The sequence below is a fragment of the Littorina saxatilis genome, linkage group LG7, assembly GCF_037325665.1.
Source record: "Littorina saxatilis isolate snail1 linkage group LG7, US_GU_Lsax_2.0, whole genome shotgun sequence".
Lineage (NCBI taxonomy): Eukaryota > Metazoa > Mollusca > Gastropoda > Littorinimorpha > Littorinidae > Littorina > Littorina saxatilis.
Window position 1 is genome coordinate 51,213,995 of NC_090251.1, and position 20,325 is coordinate 51,234,319.

The 20,325-nt window shown below is 42.9% G+C and overlaps 1 protein-coding gene across 1 annotated transcript; it reads right to left on the minus strand.

Moving 5' to 3' along the window:
* Positions 1-521: 521 nt before the first annotated feature.
* On the minus strand, positions 522-20,311 carry LOC138971754 (tRNA (cytosine(38)-C(5))-methyltransferase-like). Its single transcript, XM_070344550.1, has 9 exons — positions 20,227-20,311; positions 18,055-18,164; positions 17,105-17,253; positions 16,357-16,468; positions 9,782-9,889; positions 8,505-9,211; positions 7,852-7,909; positions 5,605-5,761; positions 522-1,215 (listed from the first exon to the last, which is right to left on the minus strand). The coding sequence occupies exons 1-9, from the start codon at positions 20,243-20,245 to the stop codon at positions 1,100-1,102; spliced, it is 1,536 nt and encodes a 511-aa protein (XP_070200651.1). The 5' UTR covers positions 20,246-20,311; the 3' UTR covers positions 522-1,099.
* Between the last annotated feature and the right edge of the window lie 14 nt (positions 20,312-20,325).

Sequence of the window (20,325 nt, forward strand, 5' to 3'; positions counted from 1 at the left end):
GACGAACATCACCTCCAGACTTATCATGCTGTAACAACTGTTGCTGACCTGACTGCTATCATCAACTACTCATCTCAAGAAACAGTTTCTACATCTACATTCTTTTGGCATTCATGAACATCTGACTAGGAGTTTGGTGTGCCTGCACAGCAGCAGTCTGAGCAATGAATTCAGTTCTATACTACCCGTCATAAAAAAAACTAGGCAGATACGTTTTTATCTTTGTGACTAGGCCATTTATTGTAAACCCCGTTATATGACTGTAAAGGCTCTTTCTGGCATGTAGTATCTGCCTAGTTTTTTTATTACGCGTATTATAGATGATACAAATTGGGTGTGACAGTAACAGCAGCAGTCCGAGCAATGAGGTCAATTCTCGATGATACAAATTTGGCGTAACAGTAACCGCTGCAACATAGGTTAAGTGTCCAACTCTAGATGACGCCATGCTCCAGATGTAAGAGTCTGATGATAAATGACAACATCTGCACTCAAAAATCTGCATCTCATTTCCATTTCCATTTCCATTACTTTATTGTCCCATCGCTGGGAAATTCGGGTCGCTTCCTCCCAGTGGAAAGCTAGCAGCAACGGAGTCGCGCTACCCAGGTGTCTGCGTGTTTAGGTGTATTCAGCCACCTGCACTTATGGCAGAATGACCAAGGTCTTTTACGTGCCATTGTGATGACACGGGGGTGGGACATGGCTTCCGTCTCTGGGTCTGCACATAAAGTTGACCCGTGTCCGTCCCAGCCCGAATTCGAACCTGCGACCTTTCGATCACAAGTCCAGTGCTCTACCAACTGAGCTACCGTCTGCAATACTCAAGGTTGTCTTGACAATGGTTGATTACAGGGGGGTTGGGGGTGGGTAGGTGGGTTTGGTAGGCATGTTAGCGCTGCAGCCAGGAGGGTTGGGGGGGGGGGGGGTAGGAATGTGAGGGCTGCAGCAATCTGAATTAAGAGTCCATTTGGTTCGAATTGATGCCAGGCTTTAGCAGCATGAGTCCAGTGAGGTGGGACACCATCCTACAGTGTGTCTAAATAGTGTGACTGTTAGATGTGGGGTGAACAAGGCTGCAGCAATGGACAATCCGGATCTAGATGACGCCAGGCTCCAGCAACGTGAGACGGATGAGGACGGACACGACATGGACGTTGAGACTGTTGCCCAGCACTCTGTGGCACTGGATGGTGTTCAGCTCCTCGGGGAACACTGCAAACAAGGGATAACACAGCCATAAACAAGGGATAACACACCAATAAACAAGGGATAACACACCAATAAACAAGGGATAACACAGCCATAAACAAGAGATAACACAGCCATAAACAAGAGATAACACAGCCATAAACAAGAGATAACACAGCCATAAACAAGGGATAACACACCAATAAACAAGGGATAACACAGCCATAAACAAGAGATAACACAACCATAAACAAGGGATAACACACCAATAAACAAGGGATAACACACCAATCAACAAGGGATAACACCAATAAACAAGGGATAACACAGCCATAAACACACACCAATAAACAAGGGATAACACACCAATAAACAAGGGATAACACACCAATAAACAAGGGATAACACACCAATAAACAAGGGATAACACACCAATAAACAAGGGATAACACAGCCATAAACAAGAGATAACACAACCATAAACAAGGGATAACACAGCCATAAACACACACACCAATAAACAAGGGATAACACACCAATAAACAAGGGATAACACACCAATAAACAAGGGATAACACAGCCATAAACACAGTTATTATGGACTTGCAGTACTGAAAAGCTATTAATTATCATTTCAAAAATCTTCAAATCGATGGAGGAAAAGAAAACTTCTGAGCACCCTCAACTGAAATGTCAAACATCCAGTGTGATACAAGAAGAAGTTTTAAATAATTTGCACAACAGATGATAACTTTTTTTTTTAATTGCGCAGGAAAAAACCCATACATATCACACCAAAGTTGTTTTTTTTAAAGTTATCCTGAACGGCGACGCACATTTAGCTCATATGAAATCACCACCAACTAAAAAGTTAAAATAAATATACTGTATGTACACAGGGGTGTTGCTAGACATTTTCATGTTGGGACATTTGGCCGAAACTGTCAGAAAGCTTTAGGACATCTTTAGGAAAATTTTCAGCTATTATTTTGGCTCATACAAAGTCACTGCAACATTGAAGCACAAGACTCAAGAGGGGAACACCAATACATTGTCTTAGGAACACAGATTACAGGGGCGGATCAGTTAAGCCAGAGGGGGGGGGGGGGGGGGGGGGGAGTACAACCTGGGGTCCAGGGTCCCGTTCTGAAGCTGAAGAATTTTAGCTATTTTATAAACAATTTGTGGCTTATCCTTGATTTTAAATATGATCAACTGGTGTCAGCAGCCACTCATTATTTCTTTTAACGTTAGTATTAAATAATGGCAATTTATCTTCACTGATATCTGCTCCTGACATCATATAGTATGGTTAGAAGGAAGACATGTCGCATACTGTGACAATTAAACAATTAACTTTTCCCCCAGCTTTACAGACAGAATTGGGGTTTTTTTTTTTTTTTTTTTGGGGGGGGGGGGGGGGGGGTCCCGGAACCCCTGTATCACCCCCCTAATCCGCCCCTGGATTATATTGCTTACTGCAACTGAAACAATCAGCTTTGCTGATTTAACTACATCAGACACCAGTTCTCTGAAACTTTTTCAAACCTTTAACTTTAATTTCTTGAAAGTAAAACTCTTCCAATCTTGTGCTAATCTTGACAAGCCTTGGGAAACATGACTTGTAAAACACCAATAAAAAAACTGTGTAGGGTGAGCCATTTTGCTTGGAAACCACAATTTGGAGGACGCTTTTCATTCTCTGGCTCAGCAGATTTCGATTTGCGGTGACTATGGTCTGCTATCTCTGCTTTGATCGACTCGACAACACTACTACCACTCACACTGACACTGTCCACATTCGCGATGTTCCTATCATTTTGTCCGGAATCACTTACCTTGGCGACGGGTAGCAAACCTTGGCCAATTTAGTTTTTTTTCTTTTTTGTTGAACATGATGTTCAAATCCAAATCGAAAGCACTGACTGATAAACTATCGCGAACCGGCGAACGCAAACGCTGAGAGTGTGGTTTCCCTTGTCGAAACCATTCTGGCTTCTATATTTTTTGGCAATGGCTTCCGTTCAAAACATTGATGTTTCGTTTTTAACGTAGAGGGGGGAATCGAGACGAGGGTCGTGGTGTATGTGTGTGTGTGTGTGTGTGTGTGTGTCTGTCTGTGTGTGTGTTTGTGTAGAGCGATTCAGACTAAACTACTGGACCGATCTTTATGAAATTTGACAGGAGAGTTCCTGGGTATGATATCCTCAGACGTTTTTTTCCTTTTTTATATTTAGTCAAGTTTTGACTAAATATTTTAACGTAGAGGGGGAATCGAGACGAGGGTCGTGGTGTATGTGTGTGTGTGTGTGTGTGTGTGTGTGTGTGTGTGTGTGTGTCTGTCTGTCTGTGTGTGTGTGTAGAGCGATTCAGACTAAACTACTGGACCGATCTTTATGAAATTTGACATGAGAGTTCCTGGGTATGAAATCCCCAGACGTTTTTTTCATTTTTTCAATTAATGTCTTTGATGACGTCATATCCGGCTTTTCGTGAAAGTTGAGGCGGCACTGTCACGCTCTCATTTTTCAACCAAATTAGTTGAAATTTTGGTCAAGTAATCTTCGACAAAGGCCGGGGTTTGGTATTGCATTTCAGCTTGGTGGCTTAAAAATTAATGAGTGAGTTTGGTCATTAAAAATCTGAAAATTGTAAAAAAAAATTTTTTTTTATAAAACGATCCAAATTTACGTACATCTTATTCTTTATCATTTTCTGATTCCAAAAATATATAAATATGTTATATTTGGATTAAAAAAAAGCTCTGAAAATTAAAAATATAAAAATTATTATCAAAATTAAATTGTCCAAATCAATTTAAAAACACCTTCATCTTATTCCTTGTCGGTTCCTGATTCCAAAAACATATAGATATGATATGTTTGGATTAAAAACACGCTCAGAAAGTTAAAACGAAGAGAGGTACAGAAAAGCGTGCTATCCTTCTCAGCGCAAGTACTACTCCGCTCATCTTGTCAATTTCACTGCCTTTGCCGTGCGCTGTGGACTGACGATGCTACGAGTATACGGTCTTGCTGCGTTGCATTGCGTTCAGTTTCATTCTGTGAGTTCGACAGCTACTTGACTAAATGTTGTATTTTCGCCTTACGCGACTTGTTTGATAAATGTCTTTGATGACGTCATATCCGGCTTTTCGTGAAAGTTGAGGCGGCACTGTCACGCCCTCATTTTTCAACCAAACTGGTTGAAATTTTGGTCGGGTAATGTTCGACGAAGCCCGGACTTCGGTATTGCATTTCAGCGTGGTGGCTTAAAAATTAATTAATGACTTTGGTCATTAAAAATCTAAAAATTGTATAAAAAAAAAATAATTATAAAACGATCCAATTTTACGTTTATCTTATTCTCCATCATTTGCTGATTCCAAAAACATATAAATATGTTATATTCGGATTAAAAACAAGCTCTGAAAATTAAATATATAAAAATTATTATCAAAATTAAATTTTCCAAATCAATTTAAAAACACTTTCATCTTATTCCTTGTCGGTTCCTGATTCCAAAAACATATAGATATGATATGTTTGGATTAAAAACACGCTCAGAAAGTTAAAACGAAGAGAGGTACAGAAAAGCGTGCTATCCTTCCCAGCGCAACTACTACCCCGCTCTTCTTGTCAATTTCACTGCCTATGCCGTGAGCGGTGGACTACGAGTATACGGTCTTGCTGCGTTGCATTGCGTTCAGTTTAATTCTGTGAGTTCGACAGCTACTTGACTAAATGTTGTATTTTCGCCTTACACGACTTGTTGGTATTCGCGAAGGAAATAAACGTCAGTCAGTTGACTAAGTACACCGGCAGCAGTTTTAGCAATCAAAGCCTGACCAATACAAAAAAACTGGACAAACTGGCCGATTTAAGCGAATACTCTTTGGACATTTGGCCGATAGGGACATGAAAGTTTTGGCCAAAGTAAAAATAAATCGGCGATTGGCCGAAGGGCCGACCCAAACGACACCCCTGGTACAGGGGGACCTCCATTAAAAGACCTACAAATCTGAGAAAATCAGGTCTCAAAAAGGAGCGATTCTTAACCTGGAGGTAAATAAACCAAAGCTATGAACAGAAAATCTGAAAAATCTGAAACAAGGCTTTACAAGGGGAGAAGTCTGAAACTGGGGGGAGGGGGTGTCCTTATAAAGGGGGTTCCAATGCCTGACAAAAGTGAACAATTGAAACGGAAAAGAACAAGTGTTGCGTGGTAGAAGTCATCATGACATTCATTAATGAAAAGGCAAAGTTGAAGATTTAGGAACACTTGTCACACATAATTTCCCAGCATGGGGCGTATGGCTGCCTAAATGGTTGTACACGTACCCACTCGTGCAAAAAACACGAGTGTACATGGGAATTTGAGCAGAAGAAGAAGACACAAATAATGCTGACTGACCAAACTGAGGTGGGAAACACAGCAGGTTGGCCACCTCCCTGGGGGTGAAGTAGCGCAGCTTTAACCGTCTCAAGACAGACAACTCTGCCTCCCCCCACTGCTGCCGATTTTTATGCTCCACAGCCCACGACTTGAACTCGCTTGCTTCCTTCACAATCTGCAACAAATAATAATAATATTAAACGTAAATAGCTTTTCTATAGCATAAGTCCCATATACAACGCCAAGCACTTTAGAATTAGACCGCAAAAAGACCAAACAAGTCGCGTAAGGCGAAAATACAATATTTAGTCAAGTAGCTGTCGAACTCACAGAATGAAACTGAACGCAATGCCATTTTTCAGCAAGACCGTATACTCGTAGCATCGTCAGTCCACCGCTCATGGCAAAGGCAGTGAAATTGACAAGAAGAGCGGGGTAGTAGTTGCGCTAAGAAGGATAGTACGCTTTTCTGTACCTCTCTTTGTTTTAATTTTCTGAGCGTGTTTTTAATCCAAACATATCATATCTATATGTTTTTGGAATCAGGAACCGACAAGGAATAAGATGAAAGTGTTTTTAAATTGATTTGGAAAATTTAATTTTGATAATAATTTTTATATATTTAATTTTCAGAGCTTGTTTTTAATCCGAATATAACATATTTATATGTTTGTGGAATCAGCAAATGATGGAGAATAAGATCAACGTAAATTTGGATCGTTTTATAAATTTTTATTTTTATTTTACAATTTTCAGATATTTAATTACCAAAGTCATTCATTAATTTTTAAGCCACCAAGCTGAAATGCAATACCGAAGTCCGGGCTTTGTCGAAGATTACTTGATCAAAATTTCAACCAATTTGGTTGAAAAATGAGGGCGTGACAGTGCCGCCTCAACTTTCACGAAAAGCCGGATATGACGTCATCAAAGACATTTATCAAAAAAATGAAAAAAACGTTCGAGGATTTCATACCCAGGAACTCTCATGTCAAATTTCATAAAGATCGGTCCAGTAGTTTAGTCTGAATCGCTCTACACACACACACACACACACACACACAGAGACACACACACACACGCACATACACCACGACCCTCGTTTCGATTCCCCCTCGATGTTAAAATATTTAGTCAAAACTTGACTAAATATAAAAAAGATATACATAAGAAGTAAACAAACCGACACCCAATGACCCATAACAAATCAATACAAAATGCAAATCAAACAAATTTACTTGAACAAGATGATATAAAAGTCCATACAGTGACCGGCCCCCGTAGCGCAGTGGTTAGCGCATCGGGCTGTGGGCCGGGAGGTCGTGGGTTCGAATCCCATCAGGGTCATGTGGGTTTTTTCGGGCTACGGTCTGCTCCTACCCAGAGTGGAAGTGCTATGGTTCCTATGGGAAGGCTGGAATCACACAGCCGAGTGTCATTCACTTAACGAATGCGACTTTGAGGGTGCTCAGGTTCTGTTTACCTGACCAACACCGCAGGTGCGGCAGTTCTCGGGCCTGGTTGACACCAGGATATATTATGACAGTAAGCGTAGAGTGCTGCCCTGTCACGTAGTCTCAAACCAAATTGGAAATCCATAGCATCATCATTATAATCATCCTCATCTCATTAATCATCCAAAATTATAAATTGTCCTTGCTCTTGTGGCCCTTCATGCCCGGAGCTCTCATGGTGACCTTGGTCTCAGTGTTCCTGTTCCATCCTTCCCTGAATAGTGTGACGTTCTGGGGGGTCGACGGAGGGACGTGGTGGCGGTCTGCTCTCTGGAGGGGACCCTCACTCTGTCTGGCTCCGCGACTTAGCAGTCAATGTCGTTAGTAGGGGGCATAGTAGGTAGTGGGCTGCGTCCGTTAGCTCGGGACAGACCCACTACTGAACACCGTCGAAGTGACTCAGCAGAAGTGCAGTGTCATCTTCCGAGGGTAGCCTACCGCAACGACCCGACATCCCTCCCTGGAGCGTCTGTAAAATCGAAATTCAGATGTGGATGGAGCAGCGAGTGCAGGGACGGGGCGGCGTGAGAGCACACCGGAACAAGGAACAGGTGTAAAGGAAAAAAAAAAAAAAAAAAAAAAAAAAAAAAAGTCCATACAGTTAACATAACACTTTCGTGGCTGTCATGTGGACCTCGAGTGGCATAGTGGTCAGAGCTTGTGCCTCTCACACTGGCGGGCTGGGTCAACTAAGTCAACTAGGTGTTAGGCTTGCTGTGACTATCAATGACTGGAAACAAACGATACTGACCTTGGCATCGTCTGTCATCATGACCAGGGAACCTGCTCCCTCAACGTAGTGTCCATACCTGCAAAATCATTCTGCATTGTTAAAGTTAAATGCATACACAGGACACCCTTTTAAGACCTAAAAAATCTGAGAAAAAAAACAAGTCTTAAACAGGGGAGGGATTCTAAAAATGGAGGTAAACGTACAGAGATAATTAACACACAATCTGAAAAAGAAAGGTCTTAAAAGAGAGGGGGGGGGGAGGGGGGAGAGTCTTAAACAATTTTAACAGCTTTGACATTGTGCACGCCAGCCCGGGACTTTTGGGCTAAAACTAGTAAGAAATGGTCTCCATAGGGGGCCTGGTAGCTCAGTTGGTAGAGCACTGGACTTGTGATCCGTGGGTGACAGGTTTGAACCCCGGCCGGGACGGACATGGGTCAACTTTATGTGCAGACTCAGAGACAGCATCCATGTTCCACCCTCGTGTCACCACAGTGGCACGTAAAAGACCGCTGTCACTCTGCCACAAGTGCCGGTGGCTGATTTCACCTAAACATGCACACGCCTGGGTAGCGCCACTCTGTTGCTTCTACCTTTCTACTGGGTGGAAGCGACATGAATTTCCCAGTGATGGGACAATAAAGAAAATAAAAGGAAAAGGAAAAAAATACCTTTTCGTGAAACAGCTGGACTTCTTGAAGGAGGGGTGAACCACGTCCATCACCACAAACATCCGCAGGTCTTTGTCTGACAGCAAAAAACGTTGGAGGTACTCCTCATCTTTTACCTCCAGGTATTCTTCCAGGCGAGTTCCATCCTCACACACAAGCATGTCTTCTTCTTCACAGTGACGCATGTTGCGACCAGCTTCCGCGATTGTCAAGCAATTTCTGTCGTCACTCTTGCCTTTGTGTAGTGTGTGATTCTCAGTTTCTGACTTTGACACGATTCCGTGCGGAGGAGGATTTTCAGCTTCTGAGTTGAAGGCACAAGTTGTTGTTTTAGGTTGACAGCTGCCTGAAGAGATGTTCACTCCTTCTGAACCACAATGCTCACAGGAATCTTGCTTGCTTTCACCACCACCACCAGGGCAGCCACAAGTATTCTGAGTGCTTCCACTGTCACAGTCTGCACTAGTTCTGTCACGGTCCTTGCTCTCGTTCTGTCTGCTCCGATCATTCAGACCACAGCTGCAAGCACACGACTGGTTTTGATTGGATGAAGCAGGGCATGATGATGTTGGAGCGTCAGCGCTGGCAGAACAGTTACAACATTCGGTGATATTGGACGAGTCTGCTGCTGTGGCAGGAAAGTCAGATTTCTCTGGCAAAGTGAACCGAAGCCATGGCATCACTTCTTCTGGAACCATCTCCAGAATCTGCAAAATAAAATACTGTATATCAGCCCAGAAATATATATATAAACTAACAAACAAGAACAGAACATTGACAGCTAATGAAACAAAATCAAAGGTAGTGACTGTAGTTTGCACCCCGCTGTCAAATAGATGTACCTTTTATGAACTTTCAAGATGAATTTATGTAAGAATCAGGCTTTAGGACCAATATAAATTCCCATCTTCCTTAGTAAATCGACTGTATTTACTGCACTTCATGTCACAATGGAATTCCCCCGATTAAAGACTTCTCCATTTTTAGACCATACTTCTTTTTTAAGACCATTTTAAGACCATTTTAAGACCATACCTCTGTACCATATTTTAAGACCATCTTTTTTTTAAGACTTGTTTTTCTCTGATTTAGGACGTCTGAAAATCTGGGCTCTACAGTATCAAGATGAACATCTAGAAGAATCCGACTTTATGATCAATACAAATTTACATCTTGCTTAGTCGCTTGGCTGTATTTCAAATGAATTGGTAATAAACATGTAAATCCTGAACCCTGTTAAAATGCTGCAGATACACCTGAGCTAACATGTTGATTACCTTTTCTGAAGTCTTGAATGTAAATTCAAGCGGTCTCAGTTTGGCAATAAGGTAATAGCGCATCCGACAATTTGGAACTCCAAACTGCAGTGGTGTCAGCAGGAACTCCTGAAACAAATCAAAGCAACACATTTTCAAGCTTTATTTGCACTGGGTAAAGGCTGTGAAACGGCCTCTAATGAAGACCAGGTACATGCCTGTTAAAGTCATATTGTCTACTCCATCATGATTTAACAGCTTCTTAGACATGTGATTATGAAATCTCTATTTTGACCGAAATTACTAATATTGAGCAATGTGTGGTTTATTCCTACTTTTAAGTGCTGATTTTTACTGAGAAAAACACAAAGACCCTTCATCTAGGGCCTTTAAAATGTACAGAAAATCATAAATCTCCATGTACGTAAATATAAAATTTCAAAAATAAATTTTGATTTAATTAATATACTTACCAACTCACATAGATAGCATTAACTTCAGTTAAAGTGCTAGGACACTGAACTACGCTTCACCCCAAAGGGGAAGCAACCCCCTAAAAAAGAACGGCATTGACCTATAACCCAAGCTATACAAGAGTCGAGGTCATACCGTCACGTGACCTATCACGCGTGACTCGACCGCCGCCTATGTTAGAAACTCACTCCTACTGAAGTGATCTGTTCATTTTTAGGGAAACCCTAAGCAATAACTTCGTTTTGTGATAAGACATGGAAGCACTCTTACATGGCAACGTGGGGAAATAACTCTGAAACAAAAACCGTATGCCATATAAGGCATGGTCCTTGGTGATTATTTACACTACCGGTGTACTGCGCCTGCGCAGGATGTATACCGGTGAAACTCATTCCGTATTGAAACATATAACCCCTTAAAAAATTTGCGGGGCAGGCTGGGAGGGAATCCAATATGTGAGTTGGTAAGTATATTAATTAAATCAAAATTTATTTTTGAAATTTTATATTAAATTACATATTCTTACGCAACTCACATAGATAGCAGATTGCTAATTTAGGTGGTGGGCAAATGAACTCATAGTTAACATCTTGCAAGTATCTGGCCTGTAGCTACAATAGCTGGCAAACCGAAATTACTGTTCTGCCGAGCACCAGATACGTTCCTAGGAACACATAAAAAGACATCTTCTGCAGAAGATGTCTAGTAGATGTGTATTAAAACAGCGGGTACTTAAAATACCCCGCCGATAGAAAACTCATGACTACGTCCTTGAACGGTCAATAAGCTGCATTCATGACTTATGTAAGTCTCTCAGACTTGAGAACAGATAAAGAAGAGGCCTATACACTCTGACCTCTTGAGCCCGTGCTGCCTGAAAAGGGAGGACTGACTGCCCCCCCCCCCTTTTCCCTGCCACCACTGTAGGCATGCCTAATCAATGTGGCAGTCCATTTAGCTAAAAGTTGACTTCACTAAATCATTGCCTCTAGAAGTGTTGATGGAAATAAACAAAAGCCTTTGTTCTGGTGATCTAAACAGATCAGTTTGTTTGTTTATTTGTTGCTTAACGTCCAGCCGACTACGCAGAGCCATATCAGGACGAGGAAGGAGGGGATGAAGGGGGCCACTAGTCAAGCGAGTCAGAAATATATTTAAACTCGAAATGTACAATTGGTTAAATATGGCTCTAGCAGAGCCAAAATATTGCAAATTGGTAGAATTGTATTATCGGATCTGGTTACTCCTGTTTCTGCTTATTTGTCAGAAATTTTGAATTAAACCTAAGCGCTATAGATCAGTCTTTCTCCAAAGAGATGTCTAAAGCAAAAACCAGACAGAAAATGCACTTACTCGCACTTCTCTCAGAAGCTACTAGAGTAAGTATGACGGCTTCCCGTATTTAGAATAACAAGGCTAATTTGTCAAGGATTAAACAATCCGAACTCAAAAACTCCGAAACTGGGAGCGAATCCCAAGCCTGGACTGGAGATTTGCTTTCAGCAAACCAAAGGGAGGTTCCCTTAATCACGCTGGCTAAAAAGAACCCAAGTGAAAAAATTTTGCGACCTAGCTGTGTCAGTGCAACTGATATCGCATAAAGTCTTAATTCAGAGACGTGGGAGAAAATTCGGAAAGCCAGGATAGGTGGTTCGCCACCCGCATTGAACGGAGAGAAGTGGAGTTCTTTCCGTTAATAGTACGCCAATTGTTGCAAGCCAGTCAAAGTGACACAAAAACGAAGACGCTGAACCCCTATGAAATCTCTAGACCAAATCCAGAGTTGAGGCAGAAGCCCCTGAGCGTCTCAATGATTCCCGTACAGTAGACACCCGAGTGGCTCGAGTGTAAAACAAAAAACAAAAACGGCGCCCTCTTGCCAGCCTAAAGGACTGGCAACCAAGATTGAGTGGGCCCATAATGTGCGACCAACAGGCCGCTCAAAGTAAAATTGAGAGTATTATCCGGGAACGGGGAGACGAACATTTAGCAGAAGGTGATAGTACCGAGAGGCAAACCTTCTACCAGCGGCTTCTCCAAATTCACCAGAAGGAGTAGAAGCGTGTAGCGAGATAGAGTCCAATCCAAGTGGACATTCCTGGCCGGCTGACTAGAGTCTGCCAAGACCTAGAGCCTCTCAGAAAGGTACCTCCCTGCTAATAAGATTTCGTGGTGGTAAAAGCCACATCAAAACCTCGCATGCTCGCTGTGGCAGTGATAGGGAGCGAGATGCCACCCCCTGCTTATTGAGATAAAAGACCACTGTGGTGTTGTCTGATTGAATCAACACATGTTATCCCCTGACAAGAGGAAAGAATTCCACAAGAGACAGAACTGCTTCCCTGGTGGAGAGAGAACCAACGGGAACGCCCTGTATGAGCAGTGGTGTGAGAATCCAAAGATTGGTTGTGTCTGTGAACCAGTCAAGAAAAGACACTAACATGTTCCGGCTCTTCATTTGATTGCTTAGAAAACGAAACCAGAGCCCCGAAGGTCTGAATTAAATAAAAAGTAGCCACTTCCGATCTATTTTGTATATCCGAAGGTGGAAGTAAACATAGGCACGATCTATATAAGTGACCCAACAGGAAGGGCCCCAGTGCCTCCCTCAATAAAGTGAGAGTCCTAATCGCCCCTCCAGCCGCTGTGGGAAAACACAGAGGCAGAGAGAAGAGTGGCCGAACGCTAATACTCCAGTTGACAAGTGCCAAGAGTATGCAAGAAAGCGTGCTATTGTTTGCCCACTGAACCCTACCGCTAAATCGCCTCGAGGAGATAAAGTGGTGGGTATTTGGCAACGTGCCATGCCAAGAAGATAAAAAACCAAAGCTGAGAACGCCCAGCTTAGCGCTTTTCTCTGATAAGAAAAGCCGAGGCCTGCCGTGGGCTTTTCCTGTTGCTGTGAGATTCTCTCTGTTAAAGAGCCCGCGTGCAAAGAGGAGGATTCGCAAAGAAAACCCTCGAGCAAGGAAGAGATTTAAGTCTCACCGACAGAACAATACTGTCGGCCGAGGCCTTTTCCCAGACGAACAGCGAAGCTAAACCCTTTGAATATGTGTGCCGACAGAACACAAAGGCATCCCGTGAGTACGAAACCGCACAAGGGAAAGAACGAATCAAAGTCTTGTACCAAGACGATAATAGAAAGAAGTGCGGCCACGATCTTCCACAGCCAGGAGATCATTGTTCTTGCCAACAGACAGTTTCTCCTTGCTATGAACCTTAAGATGTATGATCGACAAGTACGGTGCAACCGGAAGCGGTTCCGTAGTACGAAGAAAATAAACTAAGTTCTTAGGCTTGGTGTAACCTAGGCCTACGGATATCGCTCAGCGAGTGAAGCGTTACTTGAGCGGGTGACGCAAGCGAAAGCAACGCCGCATCGCAGCCCACAAAGGAAGTGATAGAAAAAAAGAAACATATAAAAAAAACTTCCACAAGTTCAAATTCTAGAGCCAGACAAGAAAGCGTCCCTGCGTGTGTAAACCGCATGTGCGTACAACCGTGCCGCGACTGACATTTGTCCGGCTGAAACCTTAGCCAAAGAGGCCAGGAGTATGAGGACGTCCTTCACGCTAGAGTCGTTTCGAAAATCGAAAGGATTCAACGACCCCGCGACCGACCGCGAAAGAGATCGAAGAAGTGTCTCTGAAAGAGACGCAAGTTCCAACGAGTATCTTCCCGTTTCATCCAAACCAAGTAATGCGCCTTCAGAGTAAGCACAATGTTTTGTCCAACTATAGACATCTTCCCTGAGATTAGCCAACTCCGGAGTGACCGGAAGCGGTGCACTCGGCAAAGCGTAAGTCTCAATAAGACTGTGATGACGACGGGAGAGAGCAAACTTGCGTGAATGAAACGAAGTGCTCGCTTCCGTAACTGGTCTGAGGCAAACCATGGCTGAGCAGCATCAGGAACCTGACCGTGTGCAGCCAGTAAAGGCACAGTATCCACAGGCAAGCCATTCTCAGAACCCGAAGTTCTAGCCAGCACCTTGGAAAGTTCGTAAGCAACAGAAGGAGACTCGCTAAAACGATATCCCTGAACTTCCGTTAAAGCAGGGCGGAAATCACCCACCACTGAGGGTGGTGGTGCCGCAGAGCTTGCCATAGCTGTCACCCCTTCAGCGAAGTACTTGGCAGACACCTGAGCTGCAGTAACCATAGCTGGTTAAAGTTTGAGTGACAACTTGACATCAACTTCCTCCTCAGAAACTGAGTGAGAATCGTCGAACTCCGAATCTGCTGAGGCTGGACCGTGAAATTCGCTGTGACAAGCTGCGTCACTAAAACGATCCACCACAGGCGAGGCTGATTGCAAAACGGAAGAACCGTGCAAAGCCTGCCCGAAAGCAGCTTCCTGCCCAAAAGGAGGAAGTTGAGACATGTACACATTCACCGAGACATAAAAGTCTGCCCGTGAGTACATCTGTCTCGTTGTCCGGTGTCGACCCCCCGTGAGTTCCGCCTCTTAAAAAGAGCGATAGCCTCCGGGAGAGTCGAACTTTCACTCCCCAGCCTCAGCGGGGGAGCTACTAGTTCCGGCCCAACTTGTTGTCCGGTGTTGACCCCCCATGAGTTCCGCCTCTTAAAAAAGAGCGATAGCCTCCGGGAAAGTCAAACTTTCACCCCCCAGCCGCGGCGGGGGGGCTACTAGTTCCGGCCCAACTGGAACACTTTCACCAGAGAACCTGGCTACCGGTGAACCTGACTAACCTGTAGAGCGTGAACGCTCCTCGTATGAAGTAAACACACTCCTCTGCGTGCACGTCAGCCGAAGAGACTGTGCATGAAGGCGGAACCTCGATGCGTGACAACAAACTGCGTCGCCCACTCCCGCCGGGAGCGAGCGCAAACTCGACGAATGGCAACATGTTATACATTTGGGTCGAAAACATCTCAAAAAGGGAAGCAAACTATCTTTAACACAAGTAATCTCTTTCCCACTGCGTTTGCCTTGGCTGAAGTAACCTAAATTTAACCTGCTTCAGCACTGGCATGATTGGATTCATAGGGTCCAAAATTTAACAGACATTCTTTCTTTCTTCTTTATATGTTGTTTAACGTCGTTTTCAACCATACAAGGTTATTTAACAGACGCAAAAGTTAGAGAAGCTGGGTCAAGAACGGAAATGGTAGTGCCTTTGCCTTTCTCTTTATGCGAAACGTAAAAGGAGAAACCTCAGCAGCTACTGACTAGTCTGTGGTTTCTAATTCTCCTTGTCAGCCATTGCTGACAAAAACCAGTCTGAGTTATGATATTGATAAACAACAATCAGACCGAACAACGGAGAAAGAAAGAAACGCAAGCAAAAGCAAATAAATTAGAACGAGCTCACCCAAACTTGTGCATGAGAAGCAGGGACCTGTAGACGGGGTGAAACACTGTCCAGAAGACAGTAGGCTAAAAGCCTGCAGCGTAGTGTGAAAAGCGTCCGAGCTACTTGGTGGCTGAAGTAGGAGTGAGTTTCTAACATAGGCGGCGGTCGAGTCACGCGTGATAGGTCACGTGACGGTATGACCTCGACTCTTGTATAGCTTGGGTTATAGGTCAATGCCGTTCTTTTTTAGGGGGTTGCTTCCCCTTTGGGGTGAAGCGTAGTTCAGTGTCCTAGCACTTTAACTGAAGTTAATGCTATCTATGTGAGTTGCGTAAGAATATGTAATTTAATAACTATTGTCCAAATAATTACTTTCATAGTTCTCTAACAGTGTAAATGTTTTGAAAAATATCGACAAAAAGCCACTTTCAGAAATGCTCTCGTGGTTCAACAACACGCTAGCTAATTATACCCAATTTAAATATTCAACACAGTTTCATGCCCAGTAAAAGCAGCTGAATCTGAATAGACAAATTCCAAAAGTAACTCCGTCGGGTTTGTATGTGTTGTGAAAATTGACCTTTTCTTGCAAAACCTCTACCAAACATTGGAGGGGCCAATCACTAGAGACGGGAGTGTCGGAAACACGTGCTACCATCCACGTGTTTCACACACACACCCCTGGTTAGTGTTTGATCTCTTCAATGTTTGGCAAAGGTCTTGCAAGAAAAGGTCCCTCTTCCACAACACATACAAACCCGACAGAGTTATTTCTGAAAATCTTCTATTGCATTGTTCCTACCTGGAATGTGTAGTCGCACTCTTTCAGCGTGTCCAGCAGCAGTTTCCTTGTCTCCGACACTTCAAACCCCTTCACGTTCTCCACGAGAATGTACTCTGGTTTGTCTTCCAGCCTAAAAACACAGGGCACAAAAAGCTCATGTACTTTTGTTAACCTTCGTGGGGCCGTGTGGACCCATGCTTCTCAAAGAAGGAAAAATATGCATACCCTTCCGTAGACGCCGTGCTGATGAGACAAAAAACCGAGGTCCCTTCGTGTACACTACATTGGGGTGTGCACATTAAAGATCCCACGATTGACAAAAGGGTCTTTCCTGGCAAAATTGTATAGGCATAGATAAAAAATGTCCACCAAAATACCCGTGTGACTTGGAATAATAGGCCGTGAAAAGTAGGATATGCGCCGAAATGGCTGCGATCTGCTGGTCGATGTGAATGCGTGATGTATTGTGTAAAAAATTCCATCTCACACGGCATAAATAGATCCCTGCGCCTTGAGTCCGAGTCTGGAGATACGCACGCGATATAAGACTTCATATATATATATATATATAATATACTACTATTCGATGTTTCATGCCAAAATACTGAATCAGCTTTGGGATGTTCATGTGAAGAAAACTAGTCCGGGGATTTTTTCTCTCGTATTTGTTTTGCAACGACCGTACTGATCGTATCTTATACAATCCAGCGTACAAAATGCGGTGAAATCGTACGGGTTCCCAGGCCTGAGGTCTACACGTGCTTACTGTTGCAAGAGGCCCAGCAGATGAAGAAAGGACTCAGTGCGCGGGTCTTGACAATCTTGTTTCTTGCCCACTCTGGTGAAAGGCTGACAGGGGGGGCTCATCAAAATGGTGTTCGGGGCCCATTTGGCAAGTTGATTCAGAGTCAGCTTCTGCAAACAGAGGCACAGATAGAAGGACGGCCAATCAGACACAGTTCATTGCGACTACAGTGGTAAAAGATTAGACATACTTGGGGCCAGCTGAGAGTGTCCTTACATTCCAGGTGATCTGCCATGACAGAAATATTTTGGTCACAATGATGGACAAGGGCACGATGTTTCCTTTATATTGGGAGTTGTCCCCTCATTGGAAGAGCCTGGCACCACAGGTACCCCTCATTAACACTACATAAGGCATAAGATCATGACATTCAATAAAAGCTGGAAAGGCATACCCCCCCCACACACACACACACACACTCAAATTAATTGAAATAAAAAAGGATGCAAAATTGTGCACTCTGGAAATCTCAAGAATGATTTCTGGAGCTTTGAGAATGCTGGAAATCTGCCAATCTCCTGCCTCAAAAACAACACCAGGCCTTAAAAAAGTTCAGTGACTCATGGCCACGACCAAGGTTACAAACAGCACAACCATGAATCTAAAGTGCGTTCAGTATCTAATGTCTGCATACAAAATTTGGAAGCGTTAATGGTAACATGTAACAAGAATAAAGATTGTTAGAATGGCAAAATCAAAGCTTGGCCCAAACCTGAAAATAAAGCAAAGTGTCTATTTTAACCCCAAACCTATTTTACCTTAGCCACTGACTGGGTGAAGCTGTGTATTATCTGTGTATATATATATGAAAACATAATAAATATATGCAAACTTGAAGTTATTTTATTCAGGGTTGTCTTTGCCACAATACTAACATTGCATAATAAATCAAAGGAATAAAAATGTCTTACCGTAATACTACTTGCACAGACATTCACGTCAGGAAAGTTGTGCTGGTAAATGGCGTTGGCCGAGGTATTGACATCCATGGCCTGGACTACATCATATTCCACTCCACTCTCTGCAACAACACCACATCACTTGTTAAACAAGAAGGGCAAAGCCCATACGACTCACATGCTTGACCTTGACATGACCTTGACCTTCAGGGTCAAGGTCAAATAACTAAACCTAGCAATGACATCATACACTAAGAACTGCTTTACACATTTTTCCTACCAAAATACATGTGACCTTGACCCAAGGTCAAGGTCATCCAAGGTCATGCAACACAAAGCTGTTAATTCAAGACATAGGAAGTACAATGGTGCTTATTGGCTCTTTCTACCATGAGATATGGTCACTTTTAGTGGTTCACTACCTTATTTTGGTCACATTTCATAAGGGTCAAAGTGACCTTGACCTTGATCATATGTGACCAAATGTGTCTCATGATGAAAGCATAACATGTGCCCCACATAATTTTTAAGTTTGAAACAGTTATCTTCCATAGTTCAGGATCAAGGTCACTTCAAAATATGTATACAATCCAACTTTGAAGAGCTCCTGTGACCTTGACCTTGAAGCAAGGTAAACCAAACTGGTATCAAAAGATGGGGCTTACTTTGCCCTATATATCATATATAGGTGAGGTATTGAATCTCAAAAACTTCAGAGAAAATTGGAAAAATGTGAAAAATAGCTGGTTTTTAGGCAACATTTATGGCCCCTGCGACCTTGACCTTGAAGCAAGGTCAAGATGCTATGTATGTTTTTGGGGGGCTTGTCATCATACACCATCTTGCCAAATTTGGTACTGATAGACTGAATAGTGTCCAAGAAATATCCAACGTTAAAGTTTTCCGGACGTCCGGACGGACGACTCGGGTGAGTACATAGACTCACTTTTGCTTCGCATGTGAGTCAAAAACAGTAATTAGTATGCACTATATCCTCTTTCAGATCTTTTTAATGTCATCATAAAAGATTAAAACATAACAGAATAAGACAAGAAGAACCTGATCATGCAGATATATTAATATTATTATGTATGGATGAGATAATAATCACAATCATGACCGTAATCTCCAAATAATGCCAATGTACAACTAGCTATACTTAGAGAGCCATAGGCAAACCAGGAGTAAAACATGGTTTTCAAAAGCAGTACAGTGGAACCCCCCTTTTAAGACCCCCCAATTTAAGACTGCCTCCCTTTTAAGACCTTGTTTTCTAAGATGTTCTGTTCATAACCTGTGTAAATTTACCCCATTTTAAGACTCCCCCCTCCCTTTTAAGACCTTGTTTTCTAAGATGTTCTGTTCATAACCTGTGTAAATTTACCCCATTTTAAGACCCCCCCTTTTTAAGACCTTGTTTTCTAAGATGTTCTGTTCATAACCTGTGTAAATTTACCCCATTTTAAGACCCCCCCCCCTTTTTTAAGACCTTGTTTTCTAAGATGTTCTGTTCATAACCTGTGTAAATTTACCCCATTTTAAGACTCCCCCCTCCCTTTTAAGACCTTGTTTTCTAAGATGTTCTGTTCATAACCTGTGTAAATTTACCCCATTTTAAGACCCCCCCCCTCCCCTTTTAAGACCTTGTTTTCTAAGATGTTCTGTTCATAACCTGTGTAAATTTACCCCATTTTTGATCCCCCCTTTTCAAGACCTGATTTTCTCAGATTTTTTGAGGTCTTAAAAGGGGGGTTCCACTGTATAACTTTTATATGCAGGTCACCTGAGAAATGTTGGGTAAACTGAAAGAAAGGGGAGTAATCACTATAAAAAGTGCCCACAAAATGCATACATTACTGAGCACGATCAGTCTTTTGCACTGTCTTTTTCTCGGAAGTTTCAGTAAGTATAGGACTTCGCTCTGTAGGCATGATACCGTTTTAAAATGTAGCAAATCCAGGCCCGGAATTGTGTTATTCGTAGCAGGCAACCGCATAAGCTTACCCAAGCTTTAAAAACCTTTTTTTTTTGCAACATCGATGTACGAACAAACGTAATCATAATGATCCACAAGGCCCAAACCTCAGGATGCATTGCAAAGCGATCCTGCATGCAAATTGATTTGTGTATAAGCACTATGCACACGTCACGCAACGTGTGTTCATTTCATGCTACACGACTGACCTTTGAGAGCCCAATGCATCCCCCCGATGCCACTGTAGAGCTCAAGAACTCGCAGTCGGCCTGCGAAAGCTTCTTCTTCTGACGCCATTTTTGAAGTCA